General features: G+C 40.3%; 4 protein-coding genes across 6 annotated transcripts; all 4 read right to left on the bottom strand.

Annotated features, from left to right (window-relative positions):
• Window positions 1-399: 399 nt before the first annotated feature.
• Window positions 400-1,564, bottom strand: LOC126630422 (transcription factor MYB73-like). The gene has a single exon (XM_050300551.1). The coding sequence runs from the start codon at window positions 1,349-1,351 to the stop codon at window positions 590-592; it is 762 nt and encodes a 253-aa protein (XP_050156508.1). The 5' UTR covers window positions 1,352-1,564; the 3' UTR covers window positions 400-589.
• A 2,978-nt stretch (window positions 1,565-4,542) lies between these two features.
• On the bottom strand, window positions 4,543-6,695 carry LOC126630421 (transcription factor bHLH51-like). Its single transcript, XM_050300550.1, has 2 exons — window positions 6,238-6,695; window positions 4,543-5,290 (listed from the first exon to the last, which is right to left on the bottom strand). The coding sequence occupies exons 1-2, from the start codon at window positions 6,571-6,573 to the stop codon at window positions 4,808-4,810; spliced, it is 819 nt and encodes a 272-aa protein (XP_050156507.1). The 5' UTR covers window positions 6,574-6,695; the 3' UTR covers window positions 4,543-4,807.
• A 3,846-nt stretch (window positions 6,696-10,541) lies between these two features.
• Window positions 10,542-12,495, bottom strand: LOC126630424 (uncharacterized). Of its 2 annotated transcripts, none has more exons than XM_050300555.1 (2): window positions 12,332-12,495; window positions 10,542-11,408 (listed from the first exon to the last, which is right to left on the bottom strand). In XM_050300555.1, exons 1-2 carry the CDS (start codon window positions 12,371-12,373, stop codon window positions 10,782-10,784), a joined length of 669 nt encoding a protein of 222 aa, XP_050156512.1. In that variant the 5' UTR covers window positions 12,374-12,495; the 3' UTR covers window positions 10,542-10,781. The 2 variants fall into 2 exon arrangements, with proteins under 2 accessions (XP_050156512.1, XP_050156513.1); XM_050300556.1 differs by having other exon boundaries at window positions 10,542-11,402; window positions 12,332-12,492.
• Window positions 12,496-13,257: 762 nt separating this feature from the next.
• LOC126630415 (GDP-Man:Man(3)GlcNAc(2)-PP-Dol alpha-1,2-mannosyltransferase-like) lies at window positions 13,258-16,030 on the bottom strand. 2 transcript variants are annotated; one of them, XM_050300541.1, is made up of 8 exons: window positions 15,557-16,030; window positions 15,202-15,488; window positions 14,863-15,049; window positions 14,670-14,738; window positions 14,361-14,554; window positions 13,941-14,050; window positions 13,781-13,871; window positions 13,506-13,652 (listed from the first exon to the last, which is right to left on the bottom strand). In XM_050300541.1, the coding sequence occupies exons 1-7, from the start codon at window positions 15,854-15,856 to the stop codon at window positions 13,825-13,827; spliced, it is 1,194 nt and encodes a 397-aa protein (XP_050156498.1). In that variant the 5' UTR covers window positions 15,857-16,030; the 3' UTR covers window positions 13,506-13,652; window positions 13,781-13,824. The 2 variants fall into 2 exon arrangements, with proteins under 2 accessions (XP_050156496.1, XP_050156498.1); XM_050300539.1 differs by lacking the exon at window positions 13,781-13,871 and having other exon boundaries at window positions 13,258-13,652; window positions 15,557-16,024.
• Window positions 16,031-16,173: the final 143 nt, after the last annotated feature.

The raw sequence follows: 16,173 nt of genomic DNA, 5'->3' as shown, positions 1-16,173 counted from the left end.
TTGGATAGGTTGATTGATTTCAATGAAGCATTAAGCTGGAATTTTTGTAACCAAAGTACCGCGTTGTTATATTTTGAGAGCGGAACTCTGCTATGTGATGTGTAGTTTTGTGCAGGAAATGTGGTTAACTAAAACGTAGGTTTGGAACGTTCTTGTTTTAGCGTTTCTGTTGGGTTGATTGGTCATCGACCGAAGTCTCCTATATGTGTATCAAAACATTTTGGAACCGATGTGGTCTGTTTCTATGTATCGATGCAGATGCTTGTTCTCGTAGTTTCGGTTTACGTCACATCTAAATCCATATTACTATTAGGTTTCCTCTGCGGGTTAGAGCGTGGTGCATCACATGCGTTCTATTCAATGTGGCTACGCCCCAATATGTTGTTCTATTCAATGTGGTTACGTCTCAATCCATCGTACTTTTTCAATGTGGCATATTAATCTCTTGTATTTCTAGTGCCCGCAAGTAAAAGCATTACACGTCTGCTGCATACGAGAGGTTTCCAGGTTCACCAAGATTTTGAAACTGAAATTTTGAAAAATGAAAAAGGAAAAATATTGAAAAATGAAACCTTCCAAGTAATCGACGTTACGCGTCGTTTTCGTTTTGATGCGCGGAGTGCAGTCCAAATGTGGGCCCACCATCGGGCCGTAAGCCGTAGATGTAATTCCTGACTTCCTGCGCTATCATCCGCTGCATGATCGTCAGCAAACACGTCTCATCCATCTCCACCGCACATTTCTCCCCATCGTCGTTATTGTCCACCGCTTCGCGATCGTGTTCTTCCTCCTCACTTTTCACAGCGACATCGTTCTCCGCATTGTCACCAGGCGGCGACAGCGTCAGCGACGTCTTGACTATCACTCCCTCCCCTCCCGCGTCCGCTTTCAAACTCTCATGCTCCGGCGACGCGCGTAGGCACTGCCGCTTCAAGTCCGGCTCTTCCCCGTGCGCGGCCGCCGAGTCGGAACAGGACGACTCGGAAGACAACTTGGCGAGTTGGCGCCGCCGCCGCCGCAGAGTGGAGTTCCAGTGGTTCTTGATGGCGTTGTCGGTGCGGCCGGGAAGGAGGCGGGCGATGGTGGCCCACTTGTTTCCGTGGAGGGCGTGGGCCTGGATTATAATGGAGTCCTCCTGAGGCGAAAAGGGCTTGTGCTGGACGGTGGGGCAGAGCTGGTTGCACCAGCGGAGGCGGCAGGACTTGCCGGAGCGGCCGGGAATGCCGGTGCTGATGAGGGACCAGTTGCTGGGGCCGTGCTGAGCCACCAATTTGATCAGGGTGGCGTCCTCCTGCGGGTTCCACGACCCCGTCACGCGATCCTCACCGCTCATCGCTCCCATCGTCGTCATGCGATCATAAGAACAGAGAGATAGAGAGATTGGAAATTTGGATTCGAATGGGAGAGAGAGGGGAGTTTTGATTTGATGAGTGGGTTTTAACCGTTAGGTGGAAGAGATGGAGGGGGGTCGGTGGTGACATGCATGAACCGTAAAACCGCTCTGATTTCACATAACGGAAATTAACTCCAAACGCGTTTCTTTCTTTCTGTTTTTTGTGTTCATTTTTTAATTTGAATTTTGTTTTTTTTTTTTTGGAAACTTCTCTTGAAATTAGAGATGAGATTAGATTAGAGAGGGAGGGGTTTAAGAAGAAGTGGGTTTTTGTTGTTGTGTTTTTAGTAGGAAGTTGCACCTTCCCCCTTCATTCTTTACGCTTCCAAATATTCGGGCGATTAATTAATAATTAGCACTCTAATCAAAAGAAAGATGGAAAAATTGCACAAATGGCACATGCGTTTTAGTTTTATGCAATTACAAACTTCAGGTTGTGTTGCAATTTGGAACTCAAACTTGAGGAGGGTCATTTGTCAAAAGCGCTCAGGGATGCATGTCTCCTGATTCTAGGGATTCATTAATCTGGATCATTGAAATTTGACAGCTATAAACAGGGTTCTACTTTAAAGTTATAATAACTTTAACCGTTGAATCAAATTTCAATGGTCCAGATTGGTGGATTCCTATGATTAGGATACATGGATCCGAAGAGGATCCATGTCCGTCAAAGGCGTTCATGTCATTTATCATGATTGCATACATGAAACTAGTTTTGTTTTGTGTTGTTTTTTTTTTAACAAATGATAGTCTAGAGTAAGTTAAGTTTTACAATGAGTTGTTTTGTTGTTCTTTTTTTTTTAACAAACGATAATATCTACACTAAGGAGGTGGGAGAGTAAGTTAAGTTTTACAATGAGTTGTTTTGTTGTTCTTTTTTTTAACAAACAATAATATCTACACTAAGAATGTGGGAGAGTGAGTTAAGTCTTATAATGGGTTGCCATAATAATATGGTTCAACTTTGCATTTGGCAAGAATCGAATCTAAGACATTTCACTTACAAGTCAAGAGAAATACTACTAAACCGTATTACCAAGGCTATACATAAAACTAGTTATCCCTGTAAAATACACCTACGTGTTCGTACATCTTCTTTCTCCCATAAAAAGCTTTAGCAAGTCCCTCCAGTAAAGTGAAACGACTCCTTTCCCCTCCACCTCCCGCTCCTTCTGCCTCGCCTCCCTACCCCTCCCTTTCATCTTGTGGTTGGTTTATTGGTTGTTGGTGAATCAGACACCTCATCACGGCTTGTTCCAACGGTGTTTTTCTTCTTGACTGATTCACAACGGCGCCGCCCTTACCTGGCCAGATTTGTGGCTGCTTTGCCTTGCTTGGTTTGTAGGAGCGGTGGATCTTACAGATGCGGTATCGTCTCAGGTGGAAAGAACTCGGCAGGTGGAGGTAAGCCAAAGATGGACTCCGTTCCGGATTAGTGTATGTTTCGTATATACCGCGCCTAGCGGATAATGTCTTGCCTAGCAATGATGTGGCATCGCTCGTCAACAATGGTACTTTGTGGTTTCGCTTACCGACGATGACATTGCGTGTGTTCAGTATAGGTTTGCTGCATTTGTTGTCTTAGTGGCGATTTGTACGGAGGTTCTTATGCTCGTACGAAGGTGCTTATGGTAGCTGTTAGGAGTTTACTGGTTATGCTTATTTAGTTATTTGTGCGAATTATCTCCCGATCAGTGTATTGGTCACTAAAGAATGTGCTCATACAACATCTCTTGTAAGGTGTAACAGCTATCCGTTTCTTAGTGGAACGAACGGAAGCACAAACTGCAAGGCAACTATTTTCTACAGTAGTTTTGTGGAGTTGCAATGGAGAAGTTGGTGATCAAATTAATTTTATTTTCTAGCACTTAGACATTACATAATCACATTCAACTACTACACTGTATAGCATCAGAGTTCAAAGTTTGTTTTAACCTAAAGAAAGTGGAGTAGCTAGATATAATAAGTCATATAATCTTTTATTTAAACCTCAAATGCTGATATGATACAGTTTGGCAATATCAAACTTATTGATTACCCAATTTCACCAAAATGAAGGGGTAGGAATTTGCTTGGGACTCCATCGGGACCTCCTAAAAAGGCCTTGATTTGAAAAATTGCCAACTTAACTAGGTGCACATTTTAGCAAAAAATGGAGGTTATAGATGTAAATAGCAATAAAACTACTCGGTACAAATTGTATTTCATTTCGTCAAGTTTTTGACGTGAAACTTTACATCTTTCAAACACCATCTCATGTGAAACCAATCTTTAGTTAGGTACACCGCACACGTGCAACCTAATCTACATCGTAATTGTTTTGATTTGTGTATTTGATTTTTGAGGATTATATTCAAGTCTGGTGTTTGAGAATCTAAGATTCTTAAATTTAATTTGTGTTATCAATTCGTGATTGTAATTTAGATTCAATCAACAAAAGCTTCAGTTCACAATAAGGGAAAATATGCACGATTCAACTGGTTGTATTAATTTGATTTAATAGTACTTCTCTTTTCAACATTGAAAATGTCACAAGTTCAAATCATCTACTAATAGTAGCATTGATTAAATTAGATTGAATTTAGTTTCAAATTGGTGCAGGTACTCACTTTTCTCTTTGACATGCACAAGATGGACTTACTGATGTTTTTCCGCCTAACTGTTAATCTGGTGATATATCTCCTCTAAACATAAAAATTCTACGTTAAAACCTCTCTTGCCATTCGTGAAAATATTAGTTGGATTTCCCATCACAGCCTTGTCAATAGCAAACCCTTTGACAAGCACTACAAGTCTCCAAAGTCCAAGTTAATGGGCCAACGAGTCAACGACCCCAACTTGTTGCTCAACCTGTAGCATTTCATAACCAGATTATAATTACTGAGCTTTGACACCAGGTGAAATAGAACTATAGCCCTCCTTAATCTAGAAATTGGGAGCACATACCACAGAGTTTATTAGGTACTAATAATACAAATAATTGCCATCAAATTCCTTACTAATTACAATGACAAGATGCCTGATAGCCACCAAACACATGAGACTGAACAGAAGTAGGCAAAACATCATTCATTGTTCAGTCGAATAATTATATACGATCAGTTGAGGAAAGTGTAAGCTATATGGTATCTGTCAATGAACTCCACGTCTTGTGGTAGGAAGCCACATCCTTCTGCCTTATTGCCAAAGGAAAGCAATTTATATGACACATATATTGTTATTGTGACGTTCTGTGTCAATAATGCAATACTATATGGAGAAAAATGACACATCATTATATTATTAGCACTGATACCACAGTGCATACAACAATATATCTGTGTCATGTAAATCCTTCTCATTTTAAAAAGAAAAAAGAAAATAGACTAAGTACTGAAAGCACTTGATTCACATAGAACTCCAAAATCTTCTTAATTAGTTTGGGTCTTGGAATGGAAAGAAAAACCTCTGCCTCTTGCTTCGAATTCGACAGTTTGGCGCCGTTGGCGACGCGGCAAGTTTACTCAAAACCAACTTGAGGGACTGCTTGAGACTGCTTAAGCAAACTGCTTCTTCGCCATCCTTAGAACAAAGCACCAAAACGCTTTTGATTCTGCCTCCGACGCTTGCCATGTCGGCTCTTACCGCCGTCAGTTTTAGGCCTTTGAGGATTTGAATGAGCTCCGAGAAGAGTTCCGGCCGGTCGTCGCAGCAAACGGATGCCGTTATGAGAAAATTGCCCCTGTTTATGTTAGTGCTACTTGTAGTGGTGGAGGTTACACCATAAGCAGGATCACAGTCGATTGTTACTTCATCAACTTCGGTTGGAACTATGAAGGCTTCGCTCACTTCCACCGCTTTTCGCTTTAGTTCCTTCACATGATCGATCACGCTTCCTAATAGAGCCGCTTTGTCCATCTACACAAACAAAGATCAACTTGTATGAGGAAAGTTTTCATGTTGCGAGACATGCATATTATGTTGTCAAATTGTTAATCATGAATTAGTTGAGACTGTCAAGTCATGTATGCATGCGGAAGAGATGTTATGTTGTCGGAAACTGTCAATCATGAATGAGCCAAAGTTTTATCTCGACATGATGAGGCATGTTATGTTTATATTGTTAGACTATGAATTATGAATTAGCTAGACTACCAAGAAAAAGAAAGAGCATATTATGTTATGTTGTTAGATTGAATCATCAATGAGGCAGATGTCGAGAACGAGGAAGAGATGAACTAGGCAAAGTGTTATATGCGTACATGCATGGACGGAGCCAAAGAAGGCTCACTGGGGGCAGATGCCCCCACTCAAGTAATTCATTTGTTTAGTTGCATACTACAATTATATAATATACATGGGTTATCTTTGAAGAAAATATATGTATCTAATATCCAACATACATTCATTCTACTTATACTCCATATCAAATATTATTTAAGCAATAGTGCTCTTGTTCTATCATTCAAACCAAAAAAACCCTCTCTTGCCTATCATGTACTTATTTTTTTCTCATCACTTTGCCACACTTTCCACTACTATATTGAAATTTTTGTAATATTAGAATAGTGATACATCATCATTTGAAACCATCATTAATATCATATTGTGTACAACCATACTATAATAAGATTTTCTTAGTTGTTTTCAATTGCCTCTGCTAGAAGAAATTTCTGGCTCTGTACACGAGACATATTATGCTACGTTATTAGACTGAATCATCAAGGAGGCAGAATGTCGAGAAAGAGGGAGAAATGAACTAGGCCAAGTGTTACTGTCGTGTGCGTGCGAGATATTCTATATTATGTTGTTAGACTGTTAATTATAATTTCCACAAATAGAAGAGAAAATGGCATTATATATACCTTGTCGGACTTGGGAACGAGTTTCCTAAGAGTAGCAAGCTGTGCACTGATTCTATCTCTGCGCCTTTTCTCAGCCTGCCTGTGGCTCTTCGAAGCAGATGCATCTCTATCGTCTTCAAAACCGTCAGCTGCCGTCAAAGACCACGAGTTAGGCGGCAACCCACAAAACTGGAATTGATTAGTGCTCGACACATGAGGAGGAGGAGGAGGCCGTGGAACCAGAAAGCTGGAAGAAGACTCATTGCTTACTGCAGCAGCAGCTGGAGCTGCACCAGATTTGTACTGCTGTGGCCAGCTTACGCCTCCAGTCCCAGCATAACAACAGTTGTAATCCATGGCCAGAAAACACACTAGTAAACCGTATTCTAAAAACCTCAGTCCTCCAATCCCTCCTTGATTTTAATCTCACATATTCTAAGATCTACTATTCATAATGTGTGATTGGTATTTTTCCACCAAGCCCTTACACTTGGTCAAATGAAAATTGCTTTTGGATGTATCCGGCTGTCACCTCAAGTCCTCAGTACAATTTCTTTCTTCTCTCTTTCTCTTTAGGGTTCCGTGGTAATTAGTGAATCGGATAGTAATACGCATTTGGCAGTAGCTCAACTGTACATCCAACTAAGTAAAACAGTACCGACAATGGCATTAGATGGATTGACTTGATAACAGTAGTAGGAAAAATTCTTAAGTGCAGTTGTCGACCAGGCCGGCCTTGGCTAATTAGGGGCCCTAGGGCAAAAACTAAATTAGGTCTCTCGTCTTTGTCATTATAAAATTTTCACAATACTCAAATGGGATGTAGGCATCATCTTTTAAGTTTCTTTTCTTTTTGTGTCCCCTCTCACCTCCACACCTTAAGATGGTTATTTCCAACTAGGCTATCATGAAACAGAAGAAGAAAAAAAAGGAGAGGCTATTGTTACCTTTTCCACCATTACTAGGGTTTGAAGAATAAATAACTCGAGTTGAAATAAATGGCACTAGAACGAGAAAAGAAAAGAAAGAACAAACTTGTACGAGAAGTCTTGGGAAGCCTTGGACTACTTACATGTTGGTCTCACCCAATTTCACCAATTGTGAAGATACTGCTACATACAACAGTTGCACTAATTAAACAACTTCTAAATAGTCGGGTTGGAGGGATCATCAACTCTAGGGGTATAACATATTAACATGGTCTTAATCTGTGCTTTGTAACTTGATCCTTATCCAAACCCAAAACAAGTACTAGCATGAATGTTAGTTAGAGACGAAATATTATGATTTTAAATGAGAATTTGAGCATATTAGCACAATGCTTTTCAGCCTTTAGATATACAACGCTCGTATATTTAATTCCTTATATAAGCACTGTTAGGCTGTTTTAACTTACTCTAAAACACCTTTAGCTAGACTACAAAGCACACTGCCACACCACTCAATTCCAAGTGACATACAGCTAGCTGCTGGGTACTGACTTGGTTGCTTTCAGCAACCACTATCGAAACCTCTCCAGACTCCAATGGTGCTTTGTCATCCCCACAACTAGAACATGACAATTTTCGCACTCCACTCTCACACATAGAATGTATCTCATATGATAAATTGTAATAGTATTAGTCAATTTATTAGAACCACTAAGGATTGCTTATGTTGAACAATTTCATCTTACCAGGATAATATAACGTGTTATGTTTTTTATATAGTCAATTAGAACCGTTAAATATTGTAGAATAATTGTATCCTTCTTCTCACTCGTTAGGCCATCCCCAACCGAATGGTCCAGAGGGCCAGAGGGCCGAAAACCGTCTCCAACCGAGGGCAAGGCCTGAGGGCTGTGGAATCTAAGAGGCCCCATGGAATCAGAAAGGGCCAAAGGGCTAGAGGGCTGGCCACTTCCAGCCAGCCAGCCAGCCCTAGGCTAGCCAAATTTTTTTTTTTTAAATTCAAATGCAACAGCTAGTTGACTAGCCGTTGCATTTGAATTTTTTTTTTACGGTTTTATTATTATTTTTTATTTACAAAATTTTTCATATAACTTCTATTTTTTCCTATAACTTTTATTTTACAAAATTTGTTTCATATTTTTTTTAAATTCCATTTTTTCCTTTAAGTTCTATTTCACAAAATTTGTTTCATTTTATTTTAATTTGTAATTTTTAAATAATAAATTATGTTTGGCCTTATGGCCCTCTGGCCCTCGGTTGTAGACGGTTTTTTGTAACAGGGCTAAAACGAGCTCTCTGGCCCTCGGTTGAATATGGCCATGTACTGTTCATTAAAATATTAATATCTTAGAGGATCTTGAAGGGTCAGAGGGCTAAAACGAGACCTCTGTCCAGCCATCGGTTGGAGATGGCCTTAGAGCAACTCCACCCATGGAGCCCTCCCCCCTGGCAATCCACTATTAAATCCACCCCATTGAACAGTAACTGCCTTTAATGAATAGTAACTGTCATTAATGAACAGTAATTGCCATTTGCATCTCCACCCTTAGAGCCCTCCCCCTGGCAATAGGCAATAAAATATTAGTTTTTTTTTGTTTGTTTAAATAATAAAAAATAAAATTATTTGTAATTTCGAATAAGATTTTTTAAATCGTTCTCGTTGCGCCACGTGTCATTGTATCTAAAAATAATATCTTTAATTCTTTTGCCAAGAAAGTAATGATGAAAACAAAAAATGGTTTTTTTTTCTTCATGTAATACAACACCTATCATAGAAAAAGTGAAAATAATGCATATAGATAAAAAAAAAATTAAAAAAACCGGACCCAGCCTGACACAAAAAATGGTTTTTTTTTTCTCCCTTGCGTCAACATGACCCCTCCCCCTCGGGCAGCAGGCCTGTCAATTTTCCACAGGCCTGCAACTCGGGCTCCCACCCTCACTCGGGCCCTTCAACGCTGGACCTCCTCCCACTGGCCCTCGGGCCCTTTCCTGGAGCCTGTCCCCCGAGCAAACTCCATGAGTGGAGTTGCTCTTATGCTTCAGGCAATACGTTAAGTATAGTTCATGTTGAATGCCCTAGATTTCTCATCGTGACACTATGACTTGTGCTATGTTTTCAAACATCAATTAGAACTATTAAGTATTATTTAAATTGTATAGTTTTCTCCCAACACAAGCAACGTACATATTCTATTTTCTAACAGTCAATTACAACTGTTAAGTATTATCGAGTTGAATAGTTTTCAATTTTAACAACATTCTAACATGTTACGTTTTTAATCCGTTGATAAAAGCTTCTAACCATATATGGTATGGTCTCGGAATTCTCCATTGACGATTTTTCAACACAACATTTCTCACGTACCGTCAGACAAGATCATTTTAGGGTTTTGTGAGATCTCCATCTATACCCACATTTTTAGTGACTTTGTTTGTCTTCTTCTCTCGTGGGTTTGTTGGTACTACACAAGCAGACAAAAGAGCTTGAAATAGCAATAAACAATGGCAGGATCCGTACATATATATAGGGCCCTTGATTTTACACTCAAACATTGTAAAAGAGCGGAAATGGAGGATGACGTTTTATTGTTGTGGCAAAATATAATTATATTTACGTATTATGAGGAGAGTTTAAATATAATTATATTCATTGATTTTTTTTTCTTTTTAAATTAATTATTTAACTTATTGACGCTATTAATTGTAAAAAATAGAAAGGGTCTTTAAAGATTGATACGACATCTGCTCAACCTACTGGCTCCCTATCGTCTTTATTTCCCTCATTTTTTTTCTTTTTTCTAGTATTGATATCACGAATGCATGTCTTTTGGGTCCCATTTGTTTGGTTCATCGTTTTTCCTAAATAATGTATCGTCGGCAGGAGCCACGATATAAATCTGAGTATGAAATGGCTCCAGTGGGTTGGCCACTTTGGTCTTGGCTCTGGTCATAGATGAACTCATGGTCATGGGTGTTTGATGGGAGAACGACTTATTTACATTGGAACCAGTACTACTGCGATATCTCAAACTAATAATATATTGATGTGTGAAAAAATTTACACTCATGACATTAGATTATTAGTTTGAAATCTATTAACCTACCTAGTGTAGGTAAGTCTCTCTCGTCTGATCAACCTTAAAAAGTTTTATGTTTAGGTGCATGGCAAGACAACATCTGTAGTTATAGGTTATATCTCTTGAAGGAGGTAAGTTTACATTCTCTCATGAGTTGAGTGTGTCAACAAAGCAAACCTAGCACACAAATAAAATAAAATGAGCCCTAAAGTCAATGTTAATCTTAACAAAAATACAAAGTGAAATACTTTCTTGTTAATTTTGAAGTAGTTGAAGTGAAAAACAAGGGAAGAAGTTCAAAGGAACTGAATAGCTTTTACCATATGTTTCTCTCCAGTGAAGCTACAAAAGTATACTTGCAGTAAATGTTGAATACTGATGATACAAATATTAACCCTGCTAATCTTTTTACATTGACATGTATATCTTGCCTACAATGGTTTCAAACCCTAGTCCTGTGGAAGACGAGAACTTCAGTACACAGAAGCATCAAGGTGGCTGGTGCAAAACTCCGGGATGCCAACCGCAGTCCGTCTCAATTTTCATTGAAATGGATGGCGCCAAGTTTCCAAACTACGAACGTTGTAGCGAACATCACCGTGCTGATAAATACAAATGAAAAGAGAATTAGAAACAGATCATTGCCCCCTGGAAAATCCCAAGTTAGGCCCTGCTTAGGCATTCCTCGCTTGCTGTCGTCAAAAATGTTTGTAGGGGCCTCTGGAAGTCCGGACCTTTTCTTCCCACGCTCGCTGTCTCTGAGAGCATCTAATACATTCTTGCCCCTAGCTGATTTTTTCAACGGCTTTGAGTCTGTGTAACGACTGAGAACCTTGGCCACCCTCAATCTCTCCCTTGCTGTTAGCGGCGATCTTTTTGACTTGGGTTGAACGTCAGGTGAAAGAGATGCCTCCTGCTTTGGATTTGAAGTATCCAGAGAGCCATTGGGAGCATCAGAAGTTTGAGATCCGGACTTATCAATGACACCAGTGTCTGTGGTGAGCTGATTGCTATCTGCAACTGAAAGACATAAGCCCCATCGTTTTTCGCTTACATTCCTCCTTTGTCCAAACGCTCCAAAGAAGGATGTGAATTGGGTGGTGGCCGCTGGTATAGAAGCTCCAACAGAACCTTTTGACACATTCTGGTACTTAGCCTGTAACTTGTAACGGAGAAGAACAAAAAAACTTCCGTAAATTAACGAGGGAAGCATCCACTTTCCAAGATATTTGGAATGGATCACAACAAAACATAAAACTGTAAGCTGAGATATTTTCGTCTTTCGTCACAGATAACAAAAGCGCAGATATTTTGTTGAACAATCATCTCTTTCATGGCTAGAAACAGTTCCCTTGAACCAGTTTATGAGCAACGAAAGCATGAAACTATTCCGCTACATACAACATAGTTTGTAAAGCAACAATGTCTAATTTAAAGGCACGATGGACTGTAACAATCATCTCTTTCATCAGGAGCTCTTCACAGTTAAAACCTTAAACCAATACAAGAAAGCCTTATCCTGACCATCTAATTTCTCATCAGTATACCAAGTCAATCACGCACTGCCACGAACTTACCCATCTCACAATGCATGATTGGCTTTGAATACCATGACGGTGCCATCCTAGCGTAGGTAACTTTCTCTCTGCGCATGTAGCTTTTTCACTCCTTGAACCAAGATTCTTCCTTTAACACCATCTAATATCTAATTGAGTGGTGTTGTTCACACGTCTCATTTTACCTTTTACATACTCTTCTAACTTTTCGACCGTCGAATCAAATTAATCAAAGAATATATAAAAATTAAAAGAGAGCATGATAGATAAAAAAGAATATGCGGATAGCACCACCCTACCTAATTTATCATACAAAAAGCAAGCAACCTAGAAAATGATTGCTCCAAACCAAGAGGGCGGAGCCACCTTATGTCGTAGCTCCGCCCTCGCTGTTAAAGTGCATATCCATTGAATATATTTCAACACAAAGAAGAATAACAAAAACTTTGAAAAGGAAAAATATAAAAATCAAGAAAAGGTAGAAACTGTTGAAGATATGATGGAGCAGGTGAGGGAACATGGAAGTTACCGTGGAGTTGAAGCCCGGCACCGAGTGGAATGAAACAGCCATTTTTATGGTCGTCTACGGCCCAACCATTTAGAGAGCAAAAGAGAGAGCTAATAGTTTACTGTTCACTGTCTGCGTTGTGGTGCGAGCAAATGGTGTGGATGGTCTGTAATCCAAGGAAAAGGAGATGAGAATTTGATGCCACCACACCATATCCTAGCGCGTGCCTGCCACGGCCTTACATTTGGTTTTCTACACCGGAACGGCATGTCGTTTATTGATAGAATAACAAGTTGGAAAGTGCTGCAATTCACACTAATTTTTACCACCTCCAACACATCCTTATTAATTTTTTTTCATTGATCTTCTTCAATTCATCGATCCGATTGTCAAAAATTGAGAGGAGTATATAAAAAATAAAAATGGACTTTGGATTTCACAACCCTAACAAGTTTTGGTTAGATTTTGCATCTTCCAATGTTGTACATTAAACTTTTATTTTTTTTCTATTACAAACGATAATCCAATTATTATCTATGCTACGATGTAGAAAGAGGGAGAGAGAGTTTGAACCCTCGACACAGTGGAATGTGTTGTAAGATGCTATCCACCACTATTATCACTTGTTCAACAAGAAATCCAATCTAACTAGAAGTATACTCAACTTGACACTCAGCACTACGATCGAGTAGTATTCCTCTTTACTTGTTAGTGAGGTCGTGAATTCGATTCTTGCCAAAGACAAATTCGAACCATATTATTGCTAGCTCATTGTACGGCTTAGTTCCCCACCCCTTAATGTAGATAATATCGCTTTTTTAAAAATAAAAAATAATAAAAAAATTATACTCAACTTCTCCATAATAATATGGAAAAGAAAGACAGAGAACCCGAAAATAAAGAGCGTCGTGAAGAGTAGTAGACGGTGGATATCGAATGCTGGTATATGATGTGAAAGCCGATACTACCAAACATTTAGAGTTACAGTAGCACAATCTGATCATTTACTGGTAAGACTCAGGGTAACAAAATATGCAATACAACTGAAGTCCCACGCAAAAAGCTCCTCTGTTAAGTTACAAGTATATTGTGATTGATGTGAAGTCCATTTAAGTGAGTACTGGAGAGATTGCAGCTTTGAAATCTTCATAGAATCTTTGCTCCGAATATCTGCCAGCCCGTTTTCTCGCAGCTGCAGCCATCTCCAGCCTCTCATTTTCTGGCATCTTTATGACATTGAGAATGGCATCTGCATACTCGTCCACAGTACGGGCAAGAAATCCCGTTTGCCATCCATCTTCCTGTAAAACAATGTCCATTTTCGGGCCGGCAGAGTTATGTGCTGAGGCAAGAAGGGAAAACATGAAGAATATCAGCACAGGGAAAAAAAAATCATTAAAGGTCGTACCCAGTGTACAAGGCTCCCGCTTTACGCAGGGTCTGGGAGAGGTGAATGTCGGCTAGCCTTACCCCCATTTTATGGAGAGGCTGCTCCCAAGTCTCGAACCCGATACCTACCGCTCATGGGCGAAGGCACTTGCCATCGCACCAAGTGCGACCTCTGGAAAAAAAAATCATTAAGGTAAGATAAAAAGTTCGGTTCAAACGACAGATAACTTTAGATGCTCACCAATTGGAATGGCTCCTGCAGCCATGTACTCCACTACACTTATGCCAAAGTGTTCATCCGTCATTGAATGGATTCCTGCAATGGCTCCTCCCAAAAGTTGAACCAAGTCCCTGTAGATGTGAAAACTAACCAAGGCTGAGAATGTGATAACACAATCCAAACAGGGTTCACTTGATTAAAGCGGAAACTATGCTAATTACCCGAGTCCTTTCCAGAAGTATTATATGCCGTATATATTAGTCTCACTACTCATATGGTTCAAACCTCAAATAGGAAGCAATCAACAACTCAAGCCAGCCAACTATATTAAACTTGTGAACACACCATGCATGCATGGTTCAATAGAGAATAAGAGCAAGAGAAACACATTGCTTATAAGTTGCATGAAAGGATGCATAACATGAAATCCTTAACACAGACCTGTACATGACATTTTTATGAAATTCTACATCCCCGTCCACCTTCAGTTCAATTGCTTTATCCTTCAAACGTTGGACTCTTTCCTCATCAGCTTTATTCCGACAGCTACCCACAAACTGAAGCTTAGGCCTGGGGAAGTGTGCATTTAATTTACCTATGGCAACTGCAAAGGCCTCAAGTTGGAGACCATGTGCCTGAGAACAGAACAATCAATTAGGAAGGACTAGCCAATAGCCACAACAAATAAAGGCCCTATAAATGAGCCACCAAAATCTTAGTACCTTGTGCTCATAAGGTTTATATGCCCACCTTCTCTGGCCGAAACTGAGCAACAGATATAATTTTAGCCGGTTCAGCTGGCCTTTCCAAGGGAAGCGCCTACACAGACAGCAACTTGTTAACCATCACACAGAAAGGCAATTGCACATTTGCAGCTCATCTTACACAATTACACACAAGCTTTTAAATCAAAAACCAAGTTTCCAAGTAAAATGTAGCAAACCTGAAGTCCAGAAGTATCACAAGGAGGGTAGACCCGCTTAGTCCGTTGTGGAATGCTCCAGAGCTTTTCGATATGGGACTGAGTCCATGACGAATTAACCATAGCAAGATGAGCACAAGATCCTACAATCCCATACATCCGGCTAAACAAATTGTAGTATACGACTTTGCAGCTGGACAACAAATTGCTACAACAACAACAACAACAATTCAATTCAATTCAAGGTCTTTTTTCGGCTAAACAAAAAAAATGCGAAAAGTGATCATCTTCCACCCATTTTGTTTCAATGGGTTTCATTACCAGCAATTAGCAAATGTGAAAATTGACAAATAGGCCTACCTCCGAGCAATGAAGTCGTCATTGTTGTACATGGAGCTCCGCCGGCGGACCCGGGAGAGCATGTCGCAGCTGATTGTGGGGTAATGGGTGTAGCAGATAACCCTGCAACCAAACAGCCGGGCAATTGGGTACGTGAAGGCATAGCCAGCGGTGTCGAAGTAGAAAGTTGGAGTGAACTTCGTCAACGCCTCCCATGAGAGGTAGACAGAGCCGAGGCTCTGCCCAATCATCGTCAGCCGCGGGTAGGTGGCCTCCTCGATCCATTTCCTCTTGCTCAAATGCACCACCTTCAATTCGAATCCGAAATTAATGAATAAAAATTGAATTCAGAGAGAAAGGAAGAGGGAGAGACAACCTTGGGTTGGCGGAGGAGGTTGACGCCGAAGCGGTCAACTGCGCGGGCGGTCAAGGAGTGAGGGGAAGCGTCGTGGTCGCCGGTGTAGACGAGGCAGTCGAGGGAGGGGTTTTCGTCCTGGATGGCTTTGACGGCGCACCAGAGGACTCGTTCCCCGCCGCCACCGTCATTGGTAAAGGGGTGGAAGAAGGCGACAGCGCGTTTTCTGTTGCTTCTGCCGGTGGATATATGGAGGGAGATTCTCAGGATCAGGGCCGAGAGAACAGTGATCAGACCCCAAATAACGAATTGGTAAACCATTTGCGTCAGTCGATCGATGTCGCTGGGGGTTGGAAATTGGATAAAGAGAAATCGATGTGGAAATTGGTAGAATTTCTTCTGTTTTTTTGGGTGGGAGAGAGTGGCAGGTCAATGAACTTCAGTGACTCGGGAGGCCCGAAAGGACCAAACTGAAAGGATAAAAACTGTACGGTTGTTTGATAATTATCTCGTTTTCAGTTTTTGTTCAAATTTTTGGAAAATAAGAACTAAAATTTTTTTTGCTAGTTACTTTTAGTAAAAACTGAGAATTACTTTCTACTGTTCAACAAAAAAAAAGAGAATTACTTTCTATTGAG

The sequence above is a fragment of the Malus sylvestris genome, chromosome 7 (assembly GCF_916048215.2).
Source record: "Malus sylvestris chromosome 7, drMalSylv7.2, whole genome shotgun sequence".
In the NCBI taxonomy this organism is placed as follows: Eukaryota; Viridiplantae; Streptophyta; class Magnoliopsida; order Rosales; family Rosaceae; genus Malus; species Malus sylvestris.
The sequence above is the reverse complement of the archived record's forward strand: the minus strand, read 5'-3'. Positions and strand labels throughout refer to the sequence as shown.

Excerpts from the sequence above, each read along its gene's own strand:
- LOC126630422 (XM_050300551.1), bottom strand. The coding sequence starts at position 1,351 with ATGACGACGATGGGAGCGATGAGCGGTGAGGATCGCGTGACGGGGTCG.
- LOC126630421 (XM_050300550.1), bottom strand. The coding sequence starts at position 6,573 with ATGGATTACAACTGTTGTTATGCTGGGACTGGAGGCGTAAGCTGGCCA. Across the intron at positions 5,291-6,237 it reads TCGTTCCCAAGTCCGACAAG|ATGGACAAAGCGGCTCTATT; the intron begins GTATATATAATG and ends TTGTTTGTGTAG.
- LOC126630424 (XM_050300555.1), bottom strand. The coding sequence starts at position 12,373 with ATGGCTGTTTCATTCCACTCGGTGCCGGGCTTCAACTCCACG. Across the intron at positions 11,409-12,331 it reads TGCCGGGCTTCAACTCCACG|TTACAGGCTAAGTACCAGAA; the intron begins GTAACTTCCATG and ends CTCCGTTACAAG.
- LOC126630415 (XM_050300539.1), bottom strand. The coding sequence starts at position 15,856 with ATGGTTTACCAATTCGTTATTTGGGGTCTGATCACTGTTCTCTCGGCC. Across the intron at positions 15,489-15,556 it reads ACCTCCTCCGCCAACCCAAG|GTGGTGCATTTGAGCAAGAG; the intron begins GTTGTCTCTCCC and ends TTCGAATTGAAG. Across the intron at positions 13,653-13,940 it reads TGCAGGAGCCATTCCAATTG|CACATAACTCTGCCGGCCCG; the intron begins GTGAGCATCTAA and ends TTCTTGCCTCAG.